Source organism: Pyxicephalus adspersus, chromosome 1 (genome assembly GCF_032062135.1).
Source record: "Pyxicephalus adspersus chromosome 1, UCB_Pads_2.0, whole genome shotgun sequence".
Taxonomy (NCBI): Eukaryota; Metazoa; Chordata; class Amphibia; order Anura; family Pyxicephalidae; genus Pyxicephalus; species Pyxicephalus adspersus.
In genome coordinates, this window is record NC_092858.1 from 161,218,228 (window position 1) to 161,243,630 (window position 25,403).

The window sequence follows — 25,403 nt, forward strand, 5'->3', positions numbered from 1 at the left end:
ACTAACAACACAGCACCCCTGATACCTAATTTAGAGGAGCAGGAGTCATTCAGTTCAGTGTGTACAAGCAGTACAAGTTGGCATATTATGTGCTGATGGTAGAATGGGGCAGATTGACAGAGAAACAAGCTCATCACTGTGCATACTGGATGACCTCGGCTGAAAATGAATGGTTTGAATGATGCTGACCATCAGACTGAGGACCTTTAGTGCAATACGGGAATATACTGGACTAAAGCTTAATATTGAGGCAAAAGCTATTTTAAAAAAAAAAGCTATTCATATAATTTTACTATCATTATATTCCTAAACATTGTCCTTTTTTTCGACAGGTGATTTACAGACACGTGCGGACATGATCACCTCCAGTATCAGAATTAGAAACCTGACAAGAGGAGACTCAGGGAAATATCGCTGTGAGGTCAGCGCTCCTCGAGACAACAAGAACTTCCATGAAATCATCATCACTTTAACTGTCTTAGGTAAGTGGAATCAGTGACAGGTGACACTCACTCATAATGGTAATACATAGGGAGCAAAGGAGCTGAGCTGACAGTGCTAAAGATAACATGGAAGTTAAAAATGGAAATGAATCGCCACACTCCGGGTTGCAGCAACTTTTCTTGTTTATTTTAGGCTGAACTCCGGGCACAAATCTTGCATGGAAATGTCATTTTCAACAGCCACAAATCAAATAAATCCACTTTGTGTGCACCAAATGCTTTTGCAGACCCAATAGCAGTGACTTCATCATGTGCTGCACATAACCTGACCAAGGAGCAGAACTTTGGTTGGATTTAGCAGACCTATGCATTACAGGCTGCCTGCAGAAAACTATAGAAGGGTAGATACTTCAAGACCTGTTACCCTGCACAATGTGGAACAGCAGCAATGATTAGGCTTTATTACAGGAAGCAAACGGCAAAGTTTTACATTGGCATACTGGAAATCTGGAAAAAAAACTCAAAGTGCACCGTGGCAAGTTATAATATGCATGCCTCTTGTATTTATACAAAATGGGCCTGATTTATTAAAGCTCTCCGAGGCTGGAGAGGATACACTTTCATCAGTGAAGCTGGGTGATCTAGTAAACCTGGAAAGGATCTGGTCTAGGATTCAAAACATTTGCTATCAAATGGCAAATGACTTTGAAGAAATCCATTAAAGGTTTGCTGGATCACCCAACTTCACTGATGTAAGTGTATCCTCTCCAGCCCTGGAGAACTTTAATAAATCTGGCCCAATGTGTTTATCCCAGAGAGCTTTACACTGCAACAGGGGCAGCCATAACATGTAGGTGATTAAATAAGCATTCTGGGCATAAAAGGTATCAGAGGTGACACATGCTGCTATTTAAATATACACAAAAATAATTACTGCAGCCTGGAGTTTGCTGATTCATTTCCTTTTCTGTTTTGCAAGATTGGCACCTGGGGGTTTTGCATTAGAGCTTTTAATGAGTTACTCACCTACAGCGATATGCATATCCCATAATATAACATGAGAATCTACTTTAAAGAGGAAATGGATAGTCTTTTTTCAGAGTATATGATTGAAGATTTGCCAGCTGTAAATATTCTCATCAATGTGTAGTTTGCAATTTTATATTTGTTGCCAGCCATTTTTGCCTATCACAGACTCTGCTTCCTGCTCTGCAGTGTTGTAGTTGTGCATTGCAACAGGCAAATTTTTATTGCACAAGGAACATGGAGTTGTCCCATTACAATAGAACATAAGCTGCCCATTCACAATCTTCTTCTCTTAAAACACTAAGCTTTGGGGTGAAAGATGCCAGGATATGCCAGCAGGATATGCGAAAGCATGGGAGTTATGGAATCCAGGCATGGCCAATCAAAATGGTCCAAGTTCTGACACCCTCCAGAAGGAGTGGAGAAAGATGACAGTGCCCACCCTGGAGCTAGGACAGGTTAAGAAAATTACGATTATGCAGGTGCATTTATTTTACAGCAGGATATCTCTTGTCCCTTCTGGAATGAAAGAACTGCACAGTACTAAATTTTCTTATTTGTAATAATTAGTGGTCATGCTTACCTGCTCTCATTCAGGCCATTTAAAGCATAGCACTGCCTGTGTGGCTAATAGCTCATCTCAGCAGTTGTTAAGAAACTAGGCAGGGCAACTGGAAATGGAGCGTTTGCTTTCTCTGGTTGCTAACCTGTGAACATCTTCATTGTGCAACATATTTATTTTAAAAATAAATATGTTACTCAACACAGCAAACAGCACACACAACTAAATGATAGACAAGACTGCATCTATTAAATAAAAGGATCATATTGCCCACGGACATGAGATGAACGAGAATCTCAGTGTCACATGGTTCTGATTTTGGCATAAACATGCTCAGCTCGGATTGGCTCAGCAGTTATGTATATCCACTGAGCTAACATTTCCATGATTTCTGAGCTACAGTAAGTAGTAATACTGCTACTTATTCTGACACTGATTGCCTGAACAAGTCATATAAGAAGGCTGTTTCTTATGGCCCCTTCCTTCCAGCCTGTTACATTGTTTAGTGGTGTGTTTATACAGTGTAGCAGAGAAGTCCAAACAGAACACTGTATACATGGCAGAGTCAGCCTGTCTGTCTGATGGCAGAATGAGTTGCTGGTATTGTCAGGGTAGTCAGGGTAGATGGAAGGAGATGGAAGGAGTATAATAAAGTAGGGAGATTTGTCTGCACTGGGGTGGAGGGTGCAGAACAAGCTAGGCCAAATCAAAGTATGATCTGATACCAAATTATTGAATGCTCAGTATTCCCTAACCTGCCCCCAATTCCTTCCTAGTATTTAATTTTTTATAAATTCATTCTAAACATAACTTTTCCAAAGGGCCCTCAGCAGGGGTGTAGTGGTAAAAAGGAGGAGGGTGCATAGTACTATGTAAACATGCCCCCCCAACTACACTCCTGCCTATGTGTTATTCAAAGGGGAAGAAACTTTCTCCAGAGTGACGTCATGATACCAGAACCCACCAACTCTCCCATCGCAGGTCTGAGCCTGTAATGGGAGAGTTGGTGGGTTGTGTTCAGAGAGACAACCTGCCCACCGCCCTGAGCCTGCAATTCCATACAGGAGACATGGTCCACGGCCCAGGCTGGTGCGCCCCCCAGCGGGGTCCTTTTCTTGACCACGTGGGGGGTGGTCCAGCCAAAGCCACGGCCCACCAAAGAAATCTTTGCAAAAAAAGAGTGGGCATGCGTGCCCATTCCTGAAAAAAAAGTGGGGGCACGGCATTCCCACCCGTGCCCGCCCCACTTCACCCCTGGCCCTCAGTATGGACACCTCAAAACTACTTTACTTTCTTTTTGATTTTGTAGTGTAGTAATGTTATTGTTGTCCTCTTTAAGTCCAGGACCATTTTATGATGATGATCCTGATAGTGGCTCCTTCATGCTCCCAACTCATAGGAAACGGTTTGAATAGCACAGTGCATCAATTAACCTAAACAAACAGGACATCAAGCAGGGGAAGCAGACTTTTTTTGGAGACAGTTTGAGAAATAGGGGATTTGATTATTGCAAAGAGAGCTTTTCTTATTTTACTAAAGTTTATCTAAAGTATACAAACTGCAACAGAAAATTGCCTTTTACTAGAAATTGATAGATTTTTTATTTTAGGGCTGATTATTCACAGAGTTACAGAGGTAACCGGTTTTCAGCCCTTGTGTTCAGCTCTCAGCTTCCTGCTGGTGCATGTTGTGGCTGCACTAACAACAGCCTGCTGTGCCGAAATTCCAGAGAATGGGAGGGGGGTGCCATAGTAACACAGAGAATAAAGTCACCACTTAGCGAGGGTTGTACAAGCTGCTTTTCTAGGGTGTTAAAGCCTACAGCATACAAGATTCATAACCCCAGAAAAATGAACTATTGTGCATTAAAAAGATTTTCTAAAATGATATTATTTGTAATGTTATCAGAACCACTAAATAAATAATGTTTCTGTTATTTCTTTTGGGTTCCATCATAATCCCAGTTATTCCTAGAGGAAGTATTTTCATACATATAGATTTAAAGGAAAACTTTTGGTTATAAAGCTCCCATACCACTGTATAAAAAGCAACAGTGGTAATTTGGGAAAATAATTGCATATTCGACTTTGAAGCTGGTGCAGCACAGCAGAAACGTTTGCATGAGAGGGGAGCTGTGTCATTCTTTTTAATTCTCTCCAAATTTCCATTTGTTTTTTCTATTTTTTTTGTTAGGAATTACATTTATGTTTTTATTGGTTGTTGGATATCCCTCCAAATTCTGGTCATGTTTTTTGCATCTGTTGGTAACAACGTTGTTCATTTCTATACTTGTAGACTTAATTGAATATAAGAAGTGAACAAATTCTGCAAGGCTTTAGTGTGTATTGACAGAACATATCCACCCCATGGCTTTGAAAGAACCTATAGACTATTCTTTATTCTTCCATCTTCCACGCACATTCTGCTCAACTGTGAATGTGTGTGCTTGTTCAGATAGGCTTACTTCCTCTAGGAAATTGGTAAGGGGGTTTGGTCCTGCTATGTGCCCTCTATGCACCGGGTCTAATAGAGTGTGCTGAGCCAAATGACTCTGTATGTATAAGTGTAGTTGGCAGGTGTTTTGTAGGGTGGTTGAATCTTCCAATGGCATACTTTTCCAGGAATACCAAAAACAAGCCTTAAACTACTTACCTACTTGTATATTTTAGGGTTGTTGGAGGTAACAGATAACTCACATACTGTAAATATCTATATTAGATTCTGTACTTGCTTACTCCCTTGTAGCATGTTTATCCTGGCCAAAGTCTTTATTCCAGACTGAAAGATGAGGAGGGACCTAGGATAATTCTCTACTCCACAATGTCTTTGTAAATATTCAAAACACTATCTTTGAGCATTTCTAATAAGCATGTGGCTAGGCTATAATCTACAAATGTACCAAAAAGCTTTAAAACAAGCCTTCACTGACCTCAGTAGGTGCATGCACTGTGGAGTATGTGACCTTTTTATAAAGATCATTTTAAGAAATACTTGAATGTCAATATCCTGCCCACAGGTTCATTTTATAGAAATAGGCTATATAAAGGCTGAACTGTTGTATTGGTAACTGAATAGATGCCTCCCTATTTTATGTATAGCATACCTCATGTGTAATATATGCCAGCACAAGTACAGAAAAATGTTTTAGGTAATACAGCTAAATAACTAAAGCATATGACCCCAAAGCTTATATTTTGATGACAGTAGCCCTTTAAGTAGCTCAGAGACTGCCACAATCACATGTAGATTAGCTGGGGCACGTGGTCCTAGCTTAGGCTGGAGTATAGCTAAATTCCTTCCTATACTGCAAACATGTAGGAGATTTATCTGGTGACAAGTCCAAACAGCTAAAAAAAATCTGTTTATTTTATTCTGCACTTTTAATAATTAATTGCATTTGGATACTTTCTGTCTGATTAAGTAGAAATGTATCATCTGCAGGCTTTTCATGCCTGGCTGCTGCATTTCTAAGACAAATCACTCAGAATCTGATTTGTTTATATTTCTACTACTGGCCACTTTCCATTTTGTCTTCTCTCCAGGAAAAATAGCTTTTTTCACCAAAGTGTAAATAATGGACATCCTAATCTACTAATGCTCTGTGCACATTTAGCATAGGGCTGAGCTAAATAGATATATATAGCGGCTGAAGTAGTTATGGTAAAAAAAAAAGTTTGTTTGGTCCTTAGAAGGGTCCCTAAAACTTCAGGAATGTCAGGGGAAGAGGCTGATAGGAAACAGGTGGGTCTTTTCTACAGATGGGAGAGTTTTTAAACAGTTAGGGCTCCTGTGTGATGCAAGAACATGTGAATCAAATGTCCAGGCCTTCATGGTCACGGAGCAGAACCAGATATACGTCAGAGAGTTGAGGATCCAACACTTTCATGCTCACAAACAGCACCACCAATTTCAAGCACAACATCCTCCTTTCAACGCGTTTCACCTATGTTGGCTTCCTCAGGGGTAAGGTCCCAACTTTACCAACGAGGAACCCAATATAGGCGAAACAGTTATAAACTACTGTAGTATGCATAGTATGGATACCCCAATCCCATGATGATACAATGGGCTTGGGATGCACTAATTGAGTGCACTAATTGTTACTTAAATATGTATGAATTATTTTAGGAATACATAATTATAATTTACAAGCCACTAAACCCCTTCTGTCCTTTTTTGTTCTTTTGTATATGTGTAAAATCCACCACATGGCACCAATTTGGATAATTCAGCATCATGTGCTGTGCTTAGTATATACACAACTATAGGAATCAGTTTAATCAATGTTTGACTTAATAATGTACTTCACTTGGCCATTATTTGTTCTTCATAACAAAGCTGGAGTTGCACATTACTCTACTGAATGAATAAATCATTTTAATTGTGCATAAATTTCACATAAGGGGTCATTCATAAAAACCAAATAGGACAAAATTGTGTTACTCTTAGCAAACATTGCTTTCCAAAATCCTATTACACCAATATGTAAATTTATCCTACAGAACTATAATATCTTTGATTCTCTACCAGATAGCTGATTGTAAAAAAAAACTCTCATCTCCGATGTTCTTGAATAAGTGTTAGCATGCAGGATGATAGCCAAACTGTAGTTACAGGAAATAAGGTGTGCAGTGTAAAACCTCCACCACAGATCTCTGCATTGTGCAAAGCAGACCATTGGCATACTATACTAGCTTTATACATACACATGTTTTGTAAGTATATCTGTCTAAGGGCCATTTTACACCAAGCCAGCTTCCTGCTAATTTTCTAACAATACACTAATAAGTAGGATTCTGCTTTCTGTATGAGTGACTCATCTAGAAGAAAACAGGCAAAAGAGCACTTCATTAAATAATGGAAATGCTGGCACTTACTCCACAGAGGAAATCACATCTCTTTCTTACTTTGGAAGAAAAATACACAGCAGATTGCAGAACATAATGTAATATTTTAGAATAATGCAAGGGAGTGCAGATTTAAAGCACATCCATCTCAGCCACACCGCAGAGTCAGCCACATTGGGCATCATGCAGGGCTGGAAGCCAGGTAACCTGTACATCTAAAGAAAATATAGCTGCTGTCATTATCATTTTACATAGTTAATTGGGCTGAAAACGTTCCATAAAGTCATACTTTGTTTCTGTAATTTTTAAATGGAAATGGATGTCCCCAAATTCAATAAATGTGGGCATTATTATCCAAGTCCAAGTAGTCCACTGAGTTTACCTAAATTTGATGTGGTTTAGATGTGGATTGTTGGCATTAGGTTTGTGTTTTTTGCATTTTTGTGTTTTGGTAATATTTCATTTTGTAGCACCTATATTTTATTTCTTTTACAATAAGAAATGTAAAAACCGTAACTATGTCTATGTTTTTCTTCCACAGTGGCCCCAAGCATACCAGTGTGTGATATTCCCAGCTCGGCAATGAGCGGCAGTGCCGTAGAACTGAAATGTCGAGAGAATGAAGGCAATCCGGCATCCGAATATCGGTGGTTTAAGGACGGCTTACCTTTGGATAACCCTAAATCAGTCAATGTGACTTATAAAATAGATAAAACCACAGGAACTCTGGTTAGTGAAGGGCTATGTTCAGTGTAAGACTGACAATTTCTCATGATGATACCTTTATCAAATGCTCCAAAAAGGAGGCACATGGGAGTTCATTCATTCCTGGCACACATAGAGAATGCCGGATATCCTGGAAAGCAAAGCTGGCTTCTTGCCCTATACTCGGAGTAATCAGGAGTAATCAGGCTGTTAAAAGGGATTATTGCAGAAGGGACATTGCCCGTCTCTTTCTGCAATAATCATTAGCCTGATTGTGGATTCTGAAAAGTGGTCAATATTTCTTTTTCAACTGAACTCATGAAACAGTTGTTTAAAATCCCTATCTTTATATTAGATGGCTACACAGCAGCTGAAATAAATCTTATTGGAATGGGGATATTGGATTGTATGCTGATGGAGGGTGTAGCCTACAGGATGGAGAGGTTCATATTGATAAGGAAACTGGGTTGGGTAGGTCATTGCATTTACTAATTAAAAATTACTCTTGCCAAAAAGGTCTAATAACTGAGCCCTAATGGAAGACCTAAACTAGGACAGAATAGGGCAGAGCAAGGACAGGATGCATGAAGTAGAAAGCAATCACCAACCGCAGAAAGACAGAGACTATTAAAGAAGGATGAGGCTGTGCCCTGTCATTAGGAATCTTAAATGACACCAACAGTTTCATTTTTATTAGAAGTCCCAAAAATGGGCCGGAATTATTAAAGCATTCCAAGACTGAAGAAGATAATACTTTCATGGGTGAACCTGGGTGAACCTGGGTGATCCAGGAAACCTTGAATGAATCTGCTTCAGGATTGAAAATGTGTGCCAACTAATTGCAAACTATTTTCAGGAAATTAATTCCAGGTTCTGCCATGATAGTCTATCTATAGTCTAAATAAATCAGACCCAAATATGTAGAAGTGGGGTAATGGCAAAGTGTGAAGAGCATCTGGCTCCAAAAAATTGTTAGGGGCATTCCTACCACAATAAGCCATTCAGTGAGTCATGGTGTATATAACAATACTGTGTGTATTTATTTAGTAAACAGCAGGTATTTTAGCTATTATGTGATTGTCCAATAATTGTTTACAATAAAGACGTTTCCAAATTTCTCTTTCATAAAAGTACGGTGTAGGTTTAGGAGACCCAATGATCCACTTCAATGAGACAGTTTGTACTGCGTTTATTAACTTACCAATAAGGTCCGCTGGATGGCTTTACCATATTAACAGAGTGCCAGATGGACAGCACACAGATTTAATTATTCTTAGTAGCATATTGATCTCAGCCAGTAACAATGTGTTCATTTCCACCCAGCACTTCAGCACCGTCACAAAGCAAGATTCAGGAGAATACTACTGCGAGGCCAATAATAGGATCGGGAAACCACAGAGGTGTTCTGCAAAGAAAATGCAAGTTGGTGAGTGGGATAACTTTAAAAAATGCAGTATATGTGTGAACGACTTTTATTTATATGTTGATATTGTTTTTATGCTGTTATCATACATTGGTGATTATTGACCATATATTCATGATGTGCACCATTTATTTGTTTTGCAGAGGATTTGAATTGGGCAGGGATCATATCAGCAGTAGTGATTGTTGGTGTTCTAATCCTTTTATGTGGCTGTGGTGTGTGTTACGCTCAGAGACGAGGATACTTCTCTGGTAAGTACAGGAATACATCTTAAAAAGACACCACATTGATATTTTATTACCGTAAATGAGGAATATTATACTGGACTTTCCAAAATGAACATTTCCTAATCACTTTTTGAATATCAATCTGTAATCAGAAATGCAGAGGGTTTAGAATGAGCTGAAGACGGGGTGATGTGTCTGCCCTCGAACCCATGTGAATGGGGATGAACATTAAAAGATCACATTTTAGGATAATCAATATATAGTAATGCAATAGTTCAGCAGAAAAATAAAGAACCACAACTTTCAGGCAGTAAATGTGAAATATTCTTATGCAGCATTTTACTAAAAGGTTGAAAAGTAGGTTTCCTCAACTGCATCTAACCATTGCACAATGTATGGATGACACCACTCAATGTTAGGGAATACAGTGCTGTTCACCCTTCACCCCCAGACTCTTGAATGGACAATAAAAGAGATGCAGAAGACTGATGAAGTCATTCCTCTGCTCATTTTTTCTGTCTCCTTCCATCAGCATATTCTATAATAACAATGTTGCATGCAGCACACATTTTTTGATCCAAGTACCTTGATAGCAGGTAGAATTGAGGTACTGACACTAAAAATAAATGTATTGATGTAATAATGAATACAGAGCCACAGTAATATGTGTATTTTATATCTAGCAGGAGTTTAGTTTTAACACATCTAAAATAACATCCGTGTGCCGATCACATATTAATAAAAATCTGCAATGCTGCATTAGGAAAGGTAAAAGCGTTCTGTGGAAGGAGCGGTCAGACATGATGTTCCATGGTTAAATTTAGTTGTGGATAGCATTACCCGGGGAATGGGGTGCGGCCGGCTGTATTAATAGTATTGGAAAATAAATTATATTTACAGCTGTTTTCATGTGACCTGCATTGTTATATTACAGGGTTTAGTGCTCACTAAAAGTAGGATTTAATATTGCTGCTGCTTCACAATATTCAGGCTTTTCCCATCAAAGTCAAAAATATATTTTTTTAATTATCAATCATATTTTTTTAATTTGTTCATTAAAACACAATTATATTATTGACATTTTATTATAGTCACCTGGAAATGTTCCTTCTGATATCAAAACACTTTTTGCATTCAATGTGCAAGTGTGCACCAAAAGAAGAGTTGCAGCCAGCACCTGAGGATTCATTCAACCCTCTGTCTGTGCCCATCACCAGCTTCAAGGCTGGCAAGGGGTAGAAGAATTCACTGAGGATAAGCATGAAGGGAATGACTTTAGATTCTTAAGACTTCAGTGGCCAAATGCTTGTCAGTCACTTACTAAGGTAGTGAAGGCAGAATGAGAATGTCTGGAACTTGCCCTTTCAGCAATAGCAGCTTCCAAATTTCTTTACTCACGTATTCACTTTAAAGGAACTATCTGCAGAAAAAGCAGCCCAATACCCAACACTTCCCATATCTGTTTTATTTCATTTTCAATTTATTTATTAGCTACAACCATCTGAAGAATCTTCACATATGACCGAGAAGAGTTGGATAGCTGCCACATTCATCACACTCTGTGATTCCTTCCGCAGACCCCTGCACCTTTCTCTATATTGGCTCAGGGGCTGGCGGAAGGAACTGCAAAGTGCAGTATGATGGTGGGGAAAGTGAGGCCATTTCTGGGCAAGATAGTGAAAAGCTTGAGAATGGGCAACAGGGTAGGTTAGTATAATCAAGGAAGGTGTGGAGCTGGCATGAGTTTTACATCAGTTTAGGACACTTCTCAGATCTCTTTAATAAATACTCCCCTAGCTGCTCTCCTCTCTCCTCCAATGACCTACTAATGACTTCCCTATTTATAACCTCATCACACGCACGGCTCCAAGACTTTTCTAGAGCTGCCCCGAATCTCTGAAATGGTCTTCCTCGTCCTATTCGGCTTGCTCCTACTTTCTGCTCATTCAAAAGAGCCCTCAAAACCCATTTTTTCAAACTTGCCTAGCCATCTGTTTCTGTCTTCTAATACCCTCACTACAATACTCCCCCACCATTCCATATCCCCCACCTATTGTGTGATACTTCCCCCACCTCATAGATTGAAAGCTTTTCTGGTCCTCTCCTCCTCCTGTGTGTGTACAGCGCTGCATAATATGTTGACGCTATATAAATCTTGTTTCTAAATAATAATATTAATAAGTGAGTTTGATCTGCAGTTGGTTCTGCTTTCCTTTCAACTTGCAAAACCTGGTTCAAGCCCTTCAGCACACATTCTAAAGCTTCTTCCTTTGCTGATGTTGTTGGGATAAAGTGTTTTAACTAAGTAACAGATTTCCCAATAATTTGCAGTTATGTGAGCTCATACACCCGGCCGTCCTGAGACCCAGTTTTGTTCATGGACTTGGACATACATGCTGCAAAATAAAATGTGAACACAAGCTACCTAGTGTGGCTCATAGGGCACCACCGTGACCAATAATTTGCATGGCCATGTTACACTTAATACACACAGACTTCAGCAGCATGTGTTACCCTTGCAATATGTCGGCTGATTATTGCCCCCAGGTAGGTAATGCGGTGCCAAGGGGAGCGGGTGACACCGGGGTGGTGTGGGTATTTTTCCAGGAGCACCATTTAATTATATAAACTGGCCCCAGAGTGTGTAAACTACAGAAAGGTCAGCAAACGCAACAACATGTCCTAAGCCAGGGCATTGTATGTAACTAGAATGAAGCAATTAAAGAAAACAATGTAGTAATATTATTTTCCTTTAAGAAAAAAAAATTAGACTAGTGAACGCCCTCAGAAGCAGACAAGATGCCAAAGCTGAACAAAGACAGGAAAGCGAGCAGCGTGGCAGTCAATGAGCTCTGGGGGAGCAAAGAGGGTGAACAGCGCAGGAAATGACTAAAGCTGGGCCCAGCAGGCAGAATCCATACATAACACGGGAGATCTTCACACATGTATGACAATGTACTCTGCCGGTACTAAAATAGAATGTGTTCTTCTAGAGGAGCAGACAGCGCAGCACAAACCTCTGCTAAACAATCGTTATTTTGTTACCTTTACTGATGCAATTCACCAGGTCTGTGTGGATGGGGTACATTAACCAGCAAGGGACTGCTGTGTCCTCTTTAGGAATTCCTAGTTAGGAAATCAGAAGAAAATTGGGCAGAGAAAGAGGGAAGGGGTCAGAGTAAATCCCCTGGACTCACAATATTTACAAATTGCAAATTTTTGCAGATTGTAATACAGTGCATAGCCTTTGCCCCAGGTCAGCAAATTACGAGAATCAATAATTTAAGGGGTTAGATAACCCATATTGTCAGTGTGTTATGCTAAGCATAAACTCCTAAATTTATCTTGCCAAAAACAATTATTAGTGAATGTTTTGGGTGGAAAATCACTGTACAATGCCAGGCAGTCTGTTCTGTTCTACGGGGGAACAGAAGCAACACATGAAATGATAGTCACTGGTGGTTTTTACAGTATTTCTTTAGCGCCGACTTATTACGCAGCGCTGTACAAAATCCATAGTCGTGACACTAACTGCCCCTCAAAGGAGCTGATAATCCAATGTCCCTACCATAGTCATATGTCAATAATGTAGTCGAAGGTGAAGTTTTTGGGGGGAAACCCACACAAACACAGGGAGAACCTGCAAACTCCATGCAGACAGTGCCCTGGCCAGGATTCAAACCTGGAAACTAGCAATCGCAAAGGCCAGAGTGCTAACCACTGAACCATCGCTATTAATCTGTTAGGGCTGATGGCCAAGGATGATGGAGGACACATGATAAACTTTCGTTCAATGGACAAAATAATCTCAGGTGACAAAAGTCTAAAGTGGGTATGAAGCCCTACTCTAAAGCCATGTACAAACGCTAGGTATTTCTTGCTTATGATGAATGTTCAGGATCTTGATTGTTTATGGTAGTCCTCCTACACTGTTTGGAAATCGTGGCTGTGAAAGATTACTGTAATTTTTTTAGGTGAAGGGGGGGGGGGGGGACTCAGCAGGGAGCCTCCTGCTAATCCTTGCCACCTCTTCTCCATAAAATCTTATAGTGCTGTGTGTAGAGCGCTCATTCTATTGCTGCCTGAAATGATTTCAAAGGATTGTTTCTAGTGACAGACAATTCAGTGAAAGCATTTTGGCATTAGTATCTGTCCCCCATGCCAGTGCCTTTGTTCCCATTCCTTTTGATTGACAATAACTTGCTTTTTAGCTCTACAAATGGGCAGAATTTAATACCAAGCTTCCCTTTGCATTGGTTGTAATGGGATTCAAAGTCCTCAAATTTTGATTGGCACATCCCTAGTCAGAGGCAGAATCTGTTTTATTTTCAGTTTAATTTAATTAGCTTGTTTGTTTGTTTTTTTATGATGTTTTGTTTCATTATATAAAAAAAAGAAAAACATGTTTTCTTTCTTTTTCCTTTGTTAATGATGTTTGAAGTGTGGAAAGTTTTCCCAGGTTGTAGCTTGTCACATATGGAAGTTCCTTCCTCTTTCCTGCTCCTCTGCTTGATGTCATGAGCTGAGCAAGCAGATAACAATTGATAAACTTCTGACACTTCGGACTCCCCATGGTACAGACTAATAAACATGGGCACAGCTGCTGCTTTCTGTCTGCTGTTCTTAAATGGGAAAAAGTTCTGCATTGTCAGTGACTACATATTCTAAATTCTCCAAAACATTGACCCATGAAGTTATCTTTGATGCCATGTTTACATTTGAAATGCCATTTTTATTGTTGCTTTTTATATCATGATAAACTAGACAGGTTTAAACCAAAAGCTTTCCATTAAAACATCAATCATAATGGATCTTTCTAAAGTTTATATAAACCCAAGAAGAAAAATGTGATATATTGCTGAATTTTCAGCCCTGAGATGTGGTGGCTGCATTGGTTTTCTGCATGTACATGAAATAGCTATTGAAACCCAATATCCTGGTATTTTCCTGCGGACTGAACTAAAACCAGACACAATGGTGTCAGCTTTTACAATGGCCCTGGGATGTAAATGTTATCCATATCAGGAGATTGGTATAGGGTGACAGCTGTGAATCTGACCTTCATGAAACATGACGAATCATTTAATTCTACGGAAAACCAATAGAATCCCAGCCCTTCACTATAGATGAATTCTAAATAAGAATATTTCATTTATCACCAGTGAATGCTTTATAAAAGTCAAATTCACTGCTGTATAAATATGCCCCTTAGTGTGTTACTGGAAAGATCAGCAAATTAATAAAAGAAACAAGCCTGGAATAAAAGAAAAATAATGCAGCTGCCTTATCTAAGGATTGCTACTCTGCAATGTGTTACATTTTATTATTATTAATAATAAACATGGTTTTTATAGCGCTAACATATTACGTAGCACTGTACATTTATGTTTGGGGTATAGATAAAATTAGAAAAGTAGCTGCGTGTCTCACTAAAATAGAAAAGTAGCTGCGTGTCTCACTTATATCCCAAATCCCAACAATAAGGGGTTAATTCCTCATTTTAGGATAGTTGGCAGAGCCCTGGATCCTTTGTGCCCCTGGGCCAACTGAGAGCAATGACACCATAGTTCCCAAAAGTTCTAAAATTGGCTCTCATTTTGATCTGATGTTTAATCCTCTATAATATAATGTATTGTGTAAGTGCTAAAAGTGTTTTATGGCATTACAAATTCTGTCTGACCTTTAAAATATTAGATTTCTCATAAATAAATGACAACAAAAAAAGAAAAGAACTGGTTTAAAAGGGATCATTAGATTTTTCCAAATTACTTTTTTATTATAAAAATATTATAAAAAAAGGATTTATATAGCGCCAACATATTACACACCGCTCTACAGACAGATACAGACAGTGACACAGGAGGAGGAGAGGACCCTGCCCCAAAGAGCTTACAATCTAGGAGGTGGGGGTTTTGCTCCTTAATTCACCATGTACCATCTACAGTATATGGGGTAATAAAGGGCTGTGCTGATTTTCAATAAACCAATGTTTATCAACCAGAATTCTGTGGAACGCTAGGATTCCTCCAGAGGTTGCTAAGGGTTCCTAAAGCAATGAGCAATTTGGACCTCTAGAGTTAGTTTAAGTGACACCAATGATCTTTATGACTATCTGTAAGGGGGACATTCTTCCCAATAGCCAGCAATGTAAGAGAAATTCGTCCTACTGACCACCGTGCTAATAAACTGTGAGCTGTGGATATATTATTATAGCAGGGGTTCCCTGAAGACTTAATTGTTATTTCGAAGGTTCCTCCATGTTTAAAATGCTGAAAAAGGCTGCGCTGAACTTTGCAATAAATGACACCTCTTCTTTCTGTATAAGGCCGTTGGATGATTTGAGCTACAGCCCAATATAAAGATCTTTATATTCCAACCAGTATAAAGCTGCTTGTACATCATCACTATTGTATATTATTATTATTATTATTATTATTATTATTATTATTAATAATAATAATAATAATTAGGATTTATATAGCGCCAGTGCTATACATTAAATATATAGAACTAAAAACTTTTTAGATATGGATTGGGGTGCAGCAAAAAGCTATAACCAGATGGGTTACTGATTTGTAAATGCTCCATGTAATGGTTCCACGTACATCAGAGAATGTGATCCACAATCTCTTCTTAGCTCAATCAGGACCGCTATGTACATTAAACATCCAGTATGGTTTTATCTAATCTCCCAGGATGTTTATAGGAAACGTCTGATAACTAGGAGCCAATCACAGTGTCTTCAGCTTGAATGATAACTGTAACAACTGACTGTGGTCAACTTGTACAATGGTTACAATGTTAAACTATTATAGCTCAGGTATTGTAGAATGCAGGCTACTCGAAAAATCAGTGCAATGTCAGGGTTTTTTTTTTTTGCGAATAAACGTATATTGTGTGTATTACATTACAACTCATATAAAACTCAATCAATTTGATAATATGTAAGTGAACAGAAATAGTAGGTCAGTCCCAAAAAGTATTTAACTAGCAATCGAGAACTTTTTGCTTGACAGAGATGTCCCTGAGTACATATATAGTTAGAATAGTGGTAACGTCTTGTAACCCAATGCGTTTCGCCAATCGGCTTCCTCAGGGGATCTGCAGGGAACGTTATGTACTGTACATAAAAGTAAAATATATATCAGTTCATCATGTATTGGTAAAGTTAATAACATGTAAAAGTCAGCGCTGCCTAATATGATGGTGCTACATAAATATTGTGTAATAATAATATTAATAATAATGTAAATAACATGAAATAGACATATGTGACCAAGTATATACAAAATATATATATATACATGTTATTTACTTTTACATGTTATTTCATTTACCAATTCATGATGAACTGTTTAGTGTTCTGCATCTAAGCAGATCTGAAATAGAAAAATAAAAATCTTCTACTGTACAATAGGATCTTTCCTGTTCTGTTGACTTCTAATGTAACAGTAAGCTTTATGGAGTGGTAGTGCAGACAATGTAATCCCCTTCTGAAAGAAGAATTTATTTGAACAACAATTGCTATTATACCTTGACATTCCCCTATAGAATATATTTATTTTATTGTTTTATTTTATATATATATATATATATATATTTATTTTTTTTTTTACCATGGAACATTAGGAAACATAGCTAAACAAGAAGAAGTGATGCCCCATGTATACTTATTAAGCAGGTTATGAAATAAACTGTGACTGCCGGTGTTTGTTTTTATTGTACTTTTTGTTGTTATGCAACAAGTGTTGGAATTCTGTGCACAGGCACTGCAAAGTTTTCTTTTGTGTTACTTTGTAGGCTTTGCTTGTACTGGCAGCCAGGCTTCCCTGCAGGGATCTAATAGCTTAATAAAGAGCTCCACCTGCTGGCCACACTTGAAAACAACACGAGTTTTTTTGAAAACAACACAAAGTTTGTGTCCAAAGCCAAAAGTTTTTAATGGATTATTATTATTATTATTATTATTATTATTATTAATAAACGGGATTTATATAGCGCCAACATATTACGCAGCGCTGTACATTAAATAGGGATAATGTGAAAGGGTTAAAACCTCTATTAGCTTTTTCTGAATGTCTAAAATTTTAAGTTATGATGAAAGAAGGTGTGTGGTATTACATCTTATTTTATTATTGGTGATCATTGCCACTGAGAGGGAAAGTGATTAGAAATACTAATTTCCAATACGAAAATCTTCCAATGGGAACTCTTTAGATACACAAAAAAGGTATACATACAGTTCAGGCTTTATTTATTAAACAGAGAATCCAATATTCTCTCCTACATTCCTTCATGGGAATCTACCATGTCCATGTTTTTCAATGGCAGTAATTGATTTCCTCCAAGGAATGTTTGATTGATTGTCCCGTTTTATAAATAGAGCCCTAAGTTATCATTTGCATCTAGTGTCAACATAGGGAAATTTACCTGCTATTTTTCAGACTGGCAATTTGTATTAGGGACACACACAGAATATAACATTTTTATTGATATTTTAATAATATGTCTTTATTATTTTGTTTTCCCAAAATGTATTTGTTTAAAATATAATTTGTATTTGTTTTATAAATAGAACATTACTATAAATTGTAACATTTTTTTTTCTTTCTCTTCTTTCAGGTGGAAAGTCCTCTGAGTAAGTATTATTTTCTATAATAAATACATTACCTTCACAGCAATGTTACTGGATGCACAGATATAACTCCTTCCCAGCCACAATGTATTTATAATGTTCCTAGCACAGTACCTTATCTTGCGGATACGTTGATATTCTTCTATTTAAGGCTGGGTCTACACGGATGTTTTTAAAAATGTATGCAAACGCTCCTACTGCGTTTTTTATGCGTTTTATGCACTTTTATTAGCGTTTTAAACACGTTTTCCGTCTGATTTAAAACCTTTACATTCCAAGTGCTTATAAAGGCCGTATAAAATGAGAAAACGCAGCAAAACGCCCCATTGAAATCAATAGAAGTGTTTTCCTAGGTTTACTCGCATTTTTGGGTGTTTTCCAGCATTAACCCCGCTTTTTAATTTTTTTAAACGTTGCAAGCAATGTTATAGATATTGCCTAAGGCTTAAAGTACACAGACAATTTCCCCAGCGTTTAACCTGAAATTCCCATGCATTCTAATGAGCTAATCTGCACCAGGACGTTTTCTTGAGGCACATTTATGAGCGCTATCTATCTACATTGCTTGCAGTGTTTAAAAAATTAAAATGCAGAGTTAACACTGGAAAACACTCAAAAATGCAACAAAACGCTTCTATTGATTTCAATAGGGTGCTTTCTGTATTTATAAGCACTTGAAACGTAAACATGTTAAAAACACAGGAAAGCGCAACATTTTCCAGCGTTATAAAGGCAAGCTTTAACGCTAACGCTAGTAAAAGTGCCTAAAAATGCATATAAACCTAGTAGGATTGTTTACATGCGTTTTTAAAATCGTCCGTGTAGACCCAGCCTAAGAGATAGAAGTTCACACTTTGTGCGGCTGATGACTCTCAATCCCTATCATCACTGAGAGGGACAACTTGGAAACAATCATAGTGGTTACTAAATTGAAATCATTAATTGTTACAACCTTATGAAACTTTCTACTGCTAATAATTCAGTGCCTCATCCCTCAAAGTGCTTGTACAACTTAGTATACAAGTTATTGGGACTTTACTGGCACATATACATAAAAAACATATATGTAAAATTGATATTTTTATTATTATCGTTATAATATACATAAATGAAGCTATATTCCAAAATTTACAAGTCACAACCCCGTATACAGTAGTACAAAATGAAAAAATTATGATGAATTACAAGATTATTTCATGTCATTCCATCTTCACATAACAAGCCCATACTCAACACATTTCATTTTCAAAAAAACTTTTTCAGGAGTTTTATTGGGCAGTCATGACTATAAAATGTCACACAAAATAGAATTTTTTTGTAAATATGATCTACATATAATGTACTTATCTTCTCATAAAATGTTTATTCCAACTTTCAAAACAATAAACGAGTATAATAAAAAAAATATGGATTGAATTACTTTATCATCGGTATATTATTTGCTTTCATTTTGCTTTAAATTTTGGAATATAGCTTGAATTATGTATATTTTAATGATAATATGTGATTCAATAAAAATATAAATACATTTTACATATATGTTTTTATGATTAAGTGCCAGTAAAGTCCCAATAACTTGTATGATTGGATGATAATTAATTCTATCGAGACATAGAAATCATATGCAGGTAGGCTGGAGGATTGATGGTAAAATGAAAGGCTTAGGTAGCATAATAGGGGCCTGTGTTGAAGATTGTGTGTCAGTGGCATCAGTTTAGGATCATTCAGAATAAATTAACTGGTACCTGCAGTTACCTAACTTCTGACTTACAATAAACTTGCTGGAAGCTTGTTTTGTTTTTCCATGCAAAGTGATTTTTAGGTGATGAAAAACTCATAATATTGCCACTTTCAAGCTGCTTAAAACTATAATTTCTTTAAACTTAATATGCATTTGTCAGCCTATAATTTAGCCACAGAACTGATTTAAAAAATGAGGAAAAAGAGCAGGAAAAAAAGATATATTACCTCATTATGCAGAATGTAGATTAGACAAGTTGCCTGATGCATGCAGGTGGAGTATAATACAACTGAAAAAAAATTTGAGATCACACAAAATTTTTCCCATTTTATTTCCTTTAATTAGGAATCAGAGATGTATAGGACATATTATAATTTATGGGCAGCATGGTGGGTAGCTCTCTTGCCTTTGCAGAGCTAGGTCCCAGGTTCATCTCGGCCAGGACACTGTCTGCATGGAGTTTGCAGGTATTCCCAGTGTCTGCATGGGTTTCCTCCCAGTACTCTGGTTTCCTCCCACATCCCAAAAACATGCAGTGAGGTTAATTGGCTTCCCTTCCAAATTGCCCTTAGACTGTATTAATGACATATGACTATTTGAGGGACAGTTAAAGACATGACTATCGACTTTGTACATTACTGTGTAATATGATGGTGCTATATAAATACTATGTAATAATAATAAGTCTTATCCATATCTTGGAAAAATGCTCAACATTAACAAGTAAAACAGCCTTGAACTGCAGTGCTATGAATGGCATTGGTTTAATAACTCCAGAATACAATAAATCTCATTAAATTTGATGTCTGCATTGGCATAGGATGTTATCATGATTTGGCTCCATTAATTATTGCAACTTCACATGCATGAAGTCCTATGAACCTGATGAAGGAGGAATTTGTAGAAGTCTTTATCTCAGATAGTGAATGTTAATTGGCTGTTTTGCTTATAAAGAGTCATGTCAGGGGCACAGATGTCCGTAGAGTTAGGTTTGCATAATGCGATTTTATCTTATTATTGATTGAAACTAGAATTAAAATTACAATTCAGTGAATTTGATTCTTGAGGTCAACTACAAGTATTGGATGTACTATACACTTGTTCAAAAACTGAATCTGAAATGCAATTGTTTTTAACAAAAATTATTATTATTATTAAACTGTATTTATAATGCGGTAACATATTCTGCAGAGCTGTACATTAAATAGGGGTAAATACGTAATAACATAATAATAATAGTAAAAAATGAGCACAGGGATATATAAAAACTAAACTATACCAAAATGATTTTAAAGTAAGAATAAAAGATGAAAATACAATGCATAATATAAAAAGTGCATACATTCTTCTTCACAACACCAACCGTTTGTTTCTTATCTTCCCCAGCAGTAAAGAAGGTTCTCACATGTCGGCGTCGCAAAAGGAAAATGTAAGTATTGGAGTTCTTTATTATTAAAATACCAATAGCTGTGCAGTATTGATATTTAGATATTAAATATATTTACTTATTTAAAATATTTAAATATATAATAAATATATTTAAGTTTTCACTATGTTAATTATTATAACACTGTTTCTTTTTCTTCCTTCCAGGATTTCAAACACACCAAATCCTTTGTCATATGAGGAGCGATTTTGTAAAGGCAGCCATTTAAACCACGGTGTTTCCTGAATGGCATGCTCCATTGTCAATAAGATGAACTTATATAATAGGAATATCTATTTTTACATAAAATGTAAATTACCATGTTCAGAAGAGGAAACCATTTGTGCTTTATTGTGAATGGCCAAATCAGCACAGGGGAGCGGCAACTTTTATTTATCGCCATCGAGTCTTCCGTCGTTGGGATAAGAAGGCAAACCTGCGGAATCTTCCTTGTTATAAATCACCATGCTGTTTTTTATAGGACTTTCCTACACATATTTTGCAGTGCTTGACAACTGTCATCGGAGCTCATGTGTATATAGAAATATTCAGAGCCTAATGCTTTGCCTAATATAGAAGAGAAGCTCGGTATTATGTGTTACTTAACACAAAAAGACATTAGAATATCAGACAGTTTAGGAGGCCTTATACTGTAGATAGGTGTTTAGTATTTTCTAGTTGGAAGATTTGATCACAATATTGTATTTCCCACAACATAAATCTGGGGAAGAAGGAGAAAGAATGGACTCAATGTTGCCTATGCATGGTGACCAGTCACTGCTTTGATGATTAAACCAAACTTTTCCTACCACGAGACGAGGAGGAACCTTTATCTCACCTTCTAATCCCAGATGTCTTCTTCTCCTGAAGGTTCTGTAGGAATAATACATGGCAGTGAAATAGTTCATTGGGGTCTCAAGGGGTAGATATGGATATAGTGATGAGGGGATGGAGGTTTATGGTAGACAATGACGCAACATGCTGGAAATTGGTTTTGCCCTTTTTTTAATGCTTATTACTCACTTTGCAGGGTTTCCCAACCAGGGTTCCTCCAGGGGGTTAGGGGTTCATTGAGCAATGGGCAGTTTGTGCCTCTCAGGTCAGTTTAGGTGACACCAATGATCTTTTTGGCTATCTGTAAGGGTGACAATCTTCCCATCCACACTAATGTGCATATGGGAATTATAGTAGGGGTTCCCTAAGACCTAAAAACCATTTCAAGGGTTCCCCCATGTTAAGATAGTCAAGAAAGTCTGCTTTGATGTCTTCACCAGAAAGAGTGGATGAACTGAGCAGCTATTGAAGTTTTGCTTGGTTTCAGCCTCCTGAAATTGTCTGATTCTTCAGTTTTGGAGGGTCACTATAACTGATCTTCCAATCAATTTTGCTTTATGAAAGGAACATTCTGATAGAGAGCGCAGAGTGAATTAAATTATGGCCTCATCAGTTTGCTGCTGTTCCTTCATTGTTCAATCAGCAGGCTTGGAGCATTGGCGGTGACCTAGCTGTATTGCTGAACTTCAGCTCAAAGCCGAAGTTACATCAAATTACCAGGCTGGACCTTTCTATGATAGGGTTGTGTAAATCTCTGAAAACAACCCCAATATATTGCATCTGTTTACATGGAGTTCAACAATAAAGTGTATTTAAATTCCAAAATAAAATAAAATGTTTGCAGCTTACCAGTCCTTAGATGTGGTGGCTGCACCATGTAATTGGACATCATGGTCTGAACCTTACATCTGGCATATTATAGAATAAACCCTTCCAATAGTAGATGCAGATGCTTGTATAGATATAGCATTCATCTACATGGATTCCCTATACATAATTATTTTATCCAAACACAAAATACAGCAGAAGACACCTCCGAATGTACGCCGCTTCACTTTTTAGTTCTTGTCCCATGAGACATGACGTTGCTGACCTTTATGATAAACCAACATATCTGGTCCTGGGATATGTGAAGCCCCACAGTATTGTCTTTACTTTGTATCTGTGTAAAGAAATAAAAATGATTCCCTCTTATAGGTATTCTACATCTTTAATAAGAAAGCGGGAAAATCCTCGTGGGCGGGTCTATGCTAATCAAAAGAGGGCACGCCTCCTTCTGAGCTGTTACAGTGATGAGAAGATAAAAAAATCCCCAGCTTTACAAATCTATTAAAGCACAGTTTAAATCAGCTAAATGCATTCTAGGTGCATTAAATAAAAGTTTTTAAAGGTTTACAAGCTGCGGTCAAACCAGGCAAGCCTGTTCCCTGCCAGCATACTGTAGATATGGAATGCTTCTCTGTGTGTGGAAGCTTGTATTCCTCTGCAATTCTCCTGCTGAGCCAGACCTATAGAAAGATAATGATCCTTGCTGATTGATGAGCTCTTAATGAACAGGGAGAATCATATCTCTGCATGGAGACCTCTGCTTCCACACACAGTGTGGTTGCTTTCTAAAGAAAATAGACTTTAAGACCTTACATATTTTTCAGTTAGATGGGATGTATTTAGCTGATTAAAAATTGAAAGTTCCATTAGGCTTTAGTTTTATTGGCCGGAACAGCCAAGATACTGAACAAGTCCTCTAGGAACTCTGAACTCTTCTCATCTGCCCCCGTAGAAGATGCAAGCCCACCCAAAAATTCATTTCCTTCCTGTTTTCTTATTGAGATGAAATACCCCCTGTACTAAAACAAAGTGAAAGTATTTTTGTCAAATATTTCGATTTATTTTTGTTGTAGATGAATACATGTGCCTTAATTTAAATTTCACAGGTGAGAATGTATACATTTTCTTTTCTACTGAGTAAATATATATATACAGTGTTTGTAGAAATTTATCCCCAGGCCTGTGAATGAACTGACAACACATTTGCTCCTGAAATGAATTGCACTACGGTGCCATGGCGGTGCCTGGAAAAGCATATTCAGCTGTCATTCTGCATGCCCATAAAATGAAGGTATTAGTTGCTTAGCACTTTTTGTCATTGTAAGATTTTAACCTTATGTAGAATACAGTATAAATAAATAAAAAGTGTGTTTTTTTTTAATTTGGGGCTGATTGGTGTGCATTATTATTTCCTTTACAAAGAACAAAGCTTTTCTTTTGATACAAGGGGTCGGGAGGGAGAGGGGTTTAGTAATAAAGAATGTAATAATATTAAAGAATATTTTATACAGAACAAACAGTACCGTATTTTGCTTGTTAGTGTTACAAATATGACACCGATATGACACGGATAGACAAATCAGTGTATTCAAGTAAAACAGTGAATCAAATGATATATTCAACAATGTGATTCATTCGAATATCCAATGAATATACAACGTTTCAACACTAAATGTGCAATGCAGTGATATGTCCTTGGGTATAGTTTGCTGCTGCTTGCAATTGTCACTTAGATTAAAACCTTGGACAAGATTTAGACTGCTGAATGCCCTTTAGGGACACTTACTGCAACTAAAGGGGTACTGCAAGCTTTGTATCAAGGAAAATACTGTCTCATATCAAAATATCCTTTATTGCCCACCAAACCCTTCCCCCTCTTTCCCTGACTCTCCAACGGGCCTGATTTATTAAAGTTCTCCAAGACTGGAGAGAATACACTTTCATCAATGAACATGGGTGATCCATCAAACCTGGAATGGATTCCTTTTAAAGTAATTTGCTATTTGTTAGCAAATGTTTTCAATCCTTGACCAGATCCATTCCAGATTTGTTGGATCACCCAGGTTCACTGATAAAGTGTATCCACTCCAGTTTTGGGGAGCTTTAATAAATCAGGCCCATTGTTGTCAGCTAAATTAGCTTTTTCTAATTCTAAGTTCTAATTGGCAAATATAACTTTCAGAGAACCTGACTAGATCTAATAGTGATTATAAGAAATCAAGTGATCATCCGATGGAGTCCTGGATAGCAGTAAAAACCCAGCAGCAGCTGCAATCTTTGTCTTTCTTATTCAAAACTAGAAAAAAAAAGTTTTTGGCTTGACACTTAATAAAGAGGTTGATGCATCACCCCAGTGGCTGAATAAAAAACGTAGAATCCTGAATCATGCAAAGTGCTTCTTGCAATATTTGGAATGCCCATCTTTCCCATTATGCCCCAAACAGATCCAGTGACACCAGCTCCACCTAGAAAAGGGGCCAGAAGCTGGAATTTAAGTAGCAAAAATTAACTTTTTGCATTTTTTTATTATACATTCACAGGATTGTGGGAGTCAAAATAAAGAGCTTATTGTATCTTCATGTCATGGTCATTTTTATTTATGTGAACTTCAGTGCTAATCACAAGTTATGTGAGTTCTTGCCAGGACCATAAAATTGATAACTTCAAAATTAAATGAAAACAACCACCAAATTTATTAATACTCAG

The 25,403-nt window shown here is 37.3% G+C and overlaps 1 protein-coding gene across 2 annotated transcripts in view; it reads left to right on the forward strand.

Moving 5' to 3' along the window:
• Nucleotides 1-24,078, forward strand: part of JAM2 (junctional adhesion molecule 2) — a 66,009-nt gene extending 41,931 nt beyond the window's left edge. The window contains exons 4-10 of one of the 2 annotated variants that reach the window (XM_072432231.1): nt 333-482; nt 7,420-7,607; nt 8,907-9,009; nt 9,150-9,257; nt 17,856-17,871; nt 20,996-21,038; nt 21,203-24,078. In XM_072432231.1, coding sequence (XP_072288332.1) covers nt 333-482; nt 7,420-7,607; nt 8,907-9,009; nt 9,150-9,257; nt 17,856-17,871; nt 20,996-21,038; nt 21,203-21,235 — 641 coding nt within the window. In that variant the 3' untranslated portion in view covers nt 21,236-24,078. The remainder of the gene's footprint in view (nt 1-332; nt 483-7,419; nt 7,608-8,906; nt 9,010-9,149; nt 9,258-17,855; nt 17,872-20,995; nt 21,039-21,202) is intronic. The other variant, XM_072397949.1, reaches the window with a different exon arrangement.
• Nucleotides 24,079-25,403: the final 1,325 nt, after the last annotated feature.